Raw genomic sequence first — 8,275 nt, forward strand, 5'->3', positions numbered from 1 at the left:
TGAGCGTGTAACAGGCGCTTGAATTGGGTCCACTCGCTGTAGCACAAGGCTAGCCCCTGAATCCAACAACCCAGCGCCATGACTAAGACGCCAGGAAATTATAAAACTGAAACAAAAACTGGCCAAAGGTCGGCAGCGGCTGTGAATTTCCTGGAAACTGCTCCCATTGCGATGGCATAACTTCGCCAGAAACCTCCGGGGTCTCCCAGTTTCACAGAGTAGAGGCAGCAATTGAGGAGTGCGAGGACCGGCCATTGAGGAGTGCGAGGATCGGCCATTGAGGAGTGCGAGGACCGGCCATTGAGGAGTGCGAGGACCGGCTGATGGTTCCCAGCCCCTGGCCCGGGGATTTTGAAAGGATTGGAGTATTTTAATGTTACTCCAACCAAGAGCAATTGATTCCGCATGGGCTTTAGGACAATTGGTGAGGGGGTGGAGATGAAGGAAATGCTTTTAATGCAGTGAGCCGTGATCTGGAGAGAATGATAAAACACATTTGGTAATGAAATTCAAAACAATCTATCGGTGAAAAGAAAAAAAAGTACAATTGCTGGGCTTTGGGGAAAGTTCAGCGGGAGCGGGAATATCTGAAGCTTCCGATCAAAGAGCTGGCATGGCCACAATGAGGTCAATGGTTTCCGCATACACCATATTATTCATTGAACTAGGAATGGATAAGAGTGGTCTGTGTTTGGCCCAGCCCACAACAGGCAATAAATTTACTCGTTAATCCACCATATCTTGTACGGCGGCACGGCAGCACAGTGGTTAGCACTGTGGCTTCACAGCGCCAGGGTCCCAGGTGCGATTCTGGCCTCGGGTCACTGCCTGCGCGGAGTCTGCCCGTTCTCCCCGTGTCTGCGTGGGTTTCCTCCGGGTGCTCCGCTTTCCTCCCACAAGTCCCGAAAGCCGTGCTTGTTAGGTCAATTGGACATTCTGAGTTCTCCCTCCTTGTACCCGAACAGGCGCCGGAGTGTGGCAACTAGGGGATTTTCACAGTAACTTCATTGCAGTGTTAATGTAAGCCTACTTATTGATCTTCCAGGAGTGTGTTTGAGTCATTCCTGTTACGGTGATTTGAATGTGTTGTTTGGTCCCGGTATTAAATGTTAATTTTATCTCCTTTTTAACTATTGTGCAGATGTACAATATAATGCTCAGTTGCTGGAACCACAGTCCCGCGCAGAGACCGACCTTCATAGAACTGCAGCAAAAGATCGAAGAAATGTACAACGCCCTACGGTGATTAGCTTGGCTTGTTGGAGGACACCCACCTCACGGAGACAACATGGCGGACACGTTGTGCCCTTTCACGAAAGCAAAACTCATTCATTAAGAAACGCACAGCCCTTGCATTTATGTTTCACTTTAACAAGTTGTTTGAACTGCCTCATTGAGCATCGCACAATTAATTACTCTGAGCGAGTGCAGTGATCGCTGCTATGTGGAGCAGCTTTAGCTTCCACCGCCACAGCTTGCCCAATCCCACTTTGTTCAACATCTTCGAAATAAATATTGAACAGGACGTCACATCACAACTGCTGTAAGTTGGAAGGAATCAGATGCAAGGACGGCATCTTCTCCTTCTGCACTTTTCTTGCACTTATGTCACATTTAAACTACTACGAGCTCCCCCTCCGAGTGCTGAGGCGCAGGCAACAGAGATAAAAGGCAGCGAGAGTGTGGAGAGAGGCACAGTCAGCACATATTTAATATAACTTACTGTTTGTCTTCAAGCTAACTTGCAGTTGATGCCTTCCTCGGTACTGAAACTGAAGATGGGCTGAATAGCTGGGGTATCTGCCTATTGATAGCTGCACTTGTTTTGGGGGAGGGGGGGGGGGCGCAGTGGGAAGGGGGGGATAGGTAGGTGGGGGGGGGGGGGGGCGATCGACAGTTCCTTCAGACTGAAACTCCTATGACCTATCGCTGCTTGGCGTGAAGTGGCATATCCCACGAAAACGCCATCTACAGGCATCACAGCATTGTAACATTAAAACATAGAACAGTACAGCACAGTACAGACCCTCAGCCCACGATGTTGTGCCGACCATTTATCCTAATCTAAGATCAACCTAACCTAGGCCCCTTCAACCTACTGCTGTCCATGTGCCTGTCTAAGAGTTGCTCAAATGTCCCTAATGACTCTGACTCCACCACCTCTGCTGGCAGTGCATTCCACACACCCACCACTCTCTGTGTAAAGAACCTCCCTCTGACATCTCCCCTATACCTTCCTCCAATCACCTTAAAATTATGTCCCCTCATGACAGCCATTTCCACTCTGGGGAAAAGTCTCTGGCTATCCACTCTACCCATGCCTCTCATCGCCTTGTACACCTCTATCAAGTCACTTCTCTGCCTTCTTTACTCCAGTGAGAAAAGGCCTAGCTCCCTCAACCTTTCTTCATAAGACATGCCCTCAGGCATCATCCTGGTAAATCTCTGTACCCTCTCCAAAGCATCCACATCCTTCCTATAATGAGGCGACCAAACGGGACACAATATTCCAAGTGTGGTCTAACTAGAGTTTTATAAAGCTGCAGCAAAACCTCACGGCTCTTAAAGTCAATCCCCCTGTTCATGAAAGCCAACACACCATACGCTTTCTTAACAACCCTATCAACCTGGGTGGCAACTTTGAGGGATCTATGTACGTGAATCCCAAGATCCCTCTGTTCCTCCACACTTCCAAGAATCCTGCCTTTAACCCTGTATTCAGCATTCAAATTCGATCTTCCAAAATGAATCACTTCACATTTCTCAAGGTTGAACTCCATCTGCCACTTCTTAGCCCAGCTCTGCATCTTGTCAATGTCCTGTTGTAACCTGCAACAACCCTCAACACTATCTACAACTACCCCAACCTTCGTGTCATCGGCAAAACGTACTAACCCACATTTCCACTTTCTCATCCAAGCCATTTATAAAACCCACAAAGAGCAGAGGTCCCAGAACAGATCCTTACAGGACACCACTGGTCACTGACCTCCAGGCGGAATACTTTCCATCCACGATCACTCGCTGTCTTCTTTCGGCCAGCCAATTCTGTATCGAGACAGCCAAATTTCCCTGTATCCCATGCCCCCTAACTCTCTGAATGAACCTACCATGAGGAACCTTATCAAATGCCTTACTGAAATCCATATACACCACATGCACTGCCAGACCTTCTTCAATGTGTCTCGTCACATCTTCAAAGAATTCAATGAGGCTTGTGAGGCATGACCTACCACGCTCAAAGCCATGCTGACTATCGTTAATCAAACTATGTTTTTCTAAATAATCATAAATCCTATCTCTCAGAACCCTTTCCAATATTTTGCTCACCACAGACGTAAGACTGATGGGTCTGTAATTCCCAGGGATTTCCCTATTCCCTTTCTTGAACAGGGGAACAACATTCGCCTCCCTATAATCATCCATTACTACTCCAGTGGAGAGTGAGGACGCAAAGATAATCGCCAACGGCGCAGCATTCTCCTCCCTCGCTTCCCGTAGTAACCTTGGGTATATCCCGTCAGGCCCAGGGGACTTATCTGTCCTGATGCTTTTCAAAATTTACAGCACATCCTCCTCCTTAATGTCAACCTGTTTGAGCCTATTAACCTGGTTCACACCGTTCTCATGAGCAACAAGGTCCCTCTCTCTAGTGAATACTGAAGCAAAGTATTTATTTAGGGCCTTCCCCATCTCCTCAGACTCTGGGCACAAGTTCTCTCCACTATCCCTGATCAGCCCTACTCTCACTCTGATCATCCTCTTATTTCTCACATAAGTGTAGAACGCCTTGGGGTTTTCCCTCATTCTTCCCGTCAGGGCTTTTTCATGCCCCCTTCTAGCTCTCATCAGTCCATTTTTGAGTTCCTTCCTGGCTACCTTGTAACCCTCTAGAGCTGAGTCAGATCCTTGCTTCCTCAACCTTACGTAAGCTTCCTTCTTCCTCTTGACTAGAAGCTTCACTTCTCTTGTCATCAAAGGCTCCTTCACCTGACCATTCCTTCCTCGTCTCAGTGGGACAAAACTATTCAGCACTCCCAGCAAGTGCTCCTTTAACAATCCCCACATTACTGTTGTGCATTTCCCCGAGAACAATTGTTCCCACTTTATACTCCTCAGCTCCTGTCTACTAGCAGTATAATTTCCCCTCCCCCAATTAAATACCCTCCCATAGTGTGTGCTCCTATCCCTCTCCATGATTATGGTAAAGGTCAAGGAGTTGTGGTCACTGTCACCTAAATGCTCTCCCACCGAGACATCTGACACCTGGCCTGGTTCATTGCCGAGCACCAAGTCCAATATGGCCTCCCCCTATCTACATATTGAGTCAGGAATCCTTCCTGTACACACCTGACAACATCTGCTCCATCCAAACCATTTGCGCTAAGGAGGTTCCAGTCAATATTAGGGAAGTTGAAGTCACCCATGACAACAACTCTGTTACTTCTGCACTTTTCCAAGATCTGCCGCCAATCTATTCCTCTATCTCTCTGCTGTTACTGGGGGGTTTATAGAAATCTCCCAATAAAATGACTGTTCCTTTCTTGTTTCTGACTTCCATCCATACTGACTCAGTAGACAAACCCGCCTCAACTACCTCCTTTTCTGCAGCTGTGGTGCACTCCCTAATTAACAGTGCCACTCCCCCTCTTCTTTTACCACCCTCCCTATTCTTCTGAAAACATCTAAACCCTGGAACATCTAACAACCATTCCTGCCCCTGTGAAATCCATGTCTCCGAAATGGCCACATCATCGTAGTTCCAAGTACTGATCCATGCTCTAAGTTCATCTCCCTTATTCCTGACACTCCTTGCATTGAAACAGACACACTTTAACCCATTCCACTGAGTGCAACTTTGCCCTATCAACTGTCTGTCCTTCCTCACAGACTCGCTGCATACTATTTCTGCCTGTTCAACAGCTACCCTATCCTCTGATCCATAGCTCTGGTTCCTATCCCTTTGCCAAAGTAGTTTAAACACTCCTGAAGAGCTCCAGCAAACCTCCCACCCCGGATATTGGTGCCCCTCCAGTTTAGGTGCAATCCATCCTTCATGTACAGGTCCCACCTTCCCCAGAAGATATCCCAATGATCCACATATCTGAAGCCTTCCCTTCTGCACCAGCCCTGTGGCCACGTGTTCAGCTGCACTCGCTTTCTGTTCTTTGCCTCACTTGCACGTGGTACCGGTAGCAATCCTGAGATCACTACTCTGTTTGTTCTGCCCTTTAGCTTCCAACCTAACTCCGAAAATCACTTTTTAGATCCTCATCCCTTTTCTTAGCCATGTCGTTGGTGCCTATGTGCACCACGACTTCTGGTTGCTCGCCCTCCCCCTTAAGAATCCTGTAAACTCGATCCAAGACATCACTGGCCCTGGCACTCGGGAGGCAACATACCTTCCGGGAGTTTCGCTCGCGACCACAGAATCTCCTATCCATTCCCCTAACCATTGAGTCTCCTATCACTATTGCTTTTCTATTCTCCCCCCTTCCCTTCTGAGCCCCAGAGCCAGGCTCAGTGCCACAGACTTGGCCGCTAGGGCCTTCCCCCGGTAGGTCATCCCCCCCAACAGCATCCAAAACGGTATACTTGTTTTGAAGGGGAATGGCCGCAAGGGATCCCTGCACTGTCTGCCTGTTCGTTTTCTTTCCCCTGACTATAACCCAGCTACTCTTGTCCTGTACCTTGGGTGTGGCTACCTCCCTGTAACTTTTATCCATCACCCCTTCTGTCTCCCGGATGATCCAAAGTTCATCCAGCTCCAGCTCCAGTTCCCTAACACGGTCTCTGGGGAGCTGGAGCTGGGTGCACTTCCCGCAGGTGTAGTCAGCGAGGACACTGGTGGTGTCCCTCACCACCCACATCCAACAGGAGGAGCATGCAACTGCCCTAGCCTCCATCCCCTCCGATCTGAATTCACAAAGAGATTTAAGGGGGGGGGGGGGGTGAAGAAAGATTAAACACCCTTTAGGCCCTTTAAAAAAAATATATGTACACTGTTGCTACTCTCCCAAGTGAACCCTTGAAAATTGGTGATTCTACGAAATGATACAATGGTAGCTTGCTGCCCCCCCCAAAAAAAAACAAGGCTCAAGTAAGAGCTTCACCTCTCTTTCCAATGTAGCTTACAATTGCATCAATTCTAACATAATATATGAACTGATTTATGTTTATTTACTGGATTTATTAAACAATTTCTGGCCTCGGTTTGATAGGACATGATTTTTGCAAATCTGAGCGAGCACTCACTCAACAATGAGTCACCACCTGAATTTGGTGAGTTTGTGGGCGGGCAGGGCTTATGTCAGAACAATTGGACGCATGCCTACTCTACTTGTTGAGGTACAATGGACCCATAAATCCCTCTGCCTCCAAGCTGTCAGGACAAGGCACTTTTGATTGATTGCACGTACCCAACCACTGGTGGGTAATCAGCCCCTTGGGGATCAATGGCCCTGTTTGGTGGGGCCCACAAGGGAAACTAGGCCAGCGCTTCGGGAAAATTAGAACCTGATGGCTGACCGAGGTGTGCGACGGTCGGAATTCCTTTGGGATCCTGTAATGTTAGCAAAAATCATCCCCTCACATCCTCTGGGAAATAATCACAGAGGTAAGCAGAATATGTGCCTTCCCCTTCTCCATCACAAGCCTCCAATACTCTCTCCAGGTTAGATCTTCCAGGGTCAGTTATAGTAATTCCAATTCCAGGTTTAACCCCAAATCCCCCCCCCCCCCCCCCCCCCCCAACGCCCACAAACCGTTGGATAAGGTGTCACATCAAAGTTTGCTGCACAAAATAAGACCTCTTGGTGTGGAGTTAACATATCAACACGGATGGAGGGTAGCTAACACGAAACAGAGAGTGGGGATAAATAGGTCATTTTCACACAGCAAGATGTAACCAGTGGGGTACCACATGGATCAGGGCCTGGGCCTCAACTATTTACAATCGATGTCAAACTCTTTGATAAAGAGACTGAATGTATGGCGGTTAAGTTTGCTGGCGACACAAAGGTAGGTGGGAGAGTAAGTTGTGAAGAGGACATGCGGGACTTTGTCAAAACCTTCTGAAAGTCCAAATACACCACATCCACTGGCTCCCCCTTGTCAACTCTACTAATTAATCCTCGAAGAATTCCAGTAGATTTGTCAAGCATGATTTTCCCTTCATAAATCCATGCTGACTCTGTCCGATCCTGCCACTATTTTCTCAGTGCTCTGCGCTAAAATCTTTGATAAATGGATTCTAAAATTTTCCCCACTACCGGCATCAGGTTTACTAGTCTATAATTCCATTTACTCTCTCCCTCCCTTTTTAAACGGTGGAGTTACATTAGCTAACCTCCAATCTGCACGAACTGTTCCAGGGTCTATAGAATCCTGGAAGATGACCAACAATGCATTCAGTATTTCTAGAGCCACTTCCTTAAGTACTCTGGGATGTAGATTATCAGGGGATTAATCAGCCTTCAAACCCATCAATTTCACACTAATATTGATGTTATTTATACGGAGAGAGATTGCCGAACTCTTGAGGTACAGAGGGATCTGGGTGTCCTGGTACATGAATCACAAAGCATTAGTAAGTAGGTACAGCAAGTGATCAGGAAGGCAAATGGAATCTTGTCATTTATTGCAAGAAGAATGGCATATAAAATTAGGGAAGCTTTACGCTGTTGTACCGGGACATGAAATGCTGTGTACAGTTTTGGTCTCCTTATTTAAGAATGGATATAATTGCATTAGAAGCAGTTCAAAGAGGCTCCACGCAACTGATTCTTGGGATGCGGGGGTTATCCTCTGATGAAAGGTTGGACAGATTGGGTCTGTATCCGTCGGCGTTCAGAGGCCCAATCGAACGGTTGCGTCGCGCCTGACGCGGCAACGTTATGAGGCTGTTAAATCCCGCGAGAGGAAATGGATGCAAGTGCAGCCTCGTTTAATAGTGGGGTTGGACTCAGCACTGCAGACGCCGGGAAACACCCCACTAAACGCACCCACAATCGGACTTTCTCCCCATTAAATCACACCCTGGAAGAATAAGAGTTGATCTCATTGAAACATGCAAGTTCCTGAAGGAACATGACAGGGTGGGTGCTGAATGGCTGTTTCCCCCTGTGGGAGAAGCTAGAACTAGGAGGACACAGTTTAAAAATAAGGGATCCCCCGATGGAGATGAGGAGAATTTTTCTCTCAGAGGGAGGTCAGCCTGTGGTAGGGTGGGGGTCATTGAATACTTCTAAGGCTGAGTTAGGTTAGACAGACTCTT

The 8,275-nt window shown here is 47.6% G+C and overlaps 1 protein-coding gene across 2 annotated transcripts in view; it reads left to right on the top strand.

Annotated features, from left to right (window-relative positions):
* Positions 1 to 1,530, top strand: part of LOC119953503 (tyrosine-protein kinase JAK2-like) — a 108,207-nt gene extending 106,677 nt beyond the window's left edge. For both annotated transcript variants that reach the window (XM_038777847.1, XM_038777848.1), the window contains one exon: positions 1,142 to 1,530. In XM_038777847.1, coding sequence (XP_038633775.1) covers positions 1,142 to 1,246 — 105 coding nt within the window. In that variant the 3' untranslated portion in view covers positions 1,247 to 1,530. The remainder of the gene's footprint in view (positions 1 to 1,141) is intronic.
* The last annotated feature ends 6,745 nt before the right edge of the window (positions 1,531 to 8,275 follow it).

This window comes from Scyliorhinus canicula, chromosome 18 (assembly GCF_902713615.1).
Source record: "Scyliorhinus canicula chromosome 18, sScyCan1.1, whole genome shotgun sequence".
Taxonomy (NCBI): domain Eukaryota; kingdom Metazoa; phylum Chordata; class Chondrichthyes; order Carcharhiniformes; family Scyliorhinidae; genus Scyliorhinus; species Scyliorhinus canicula.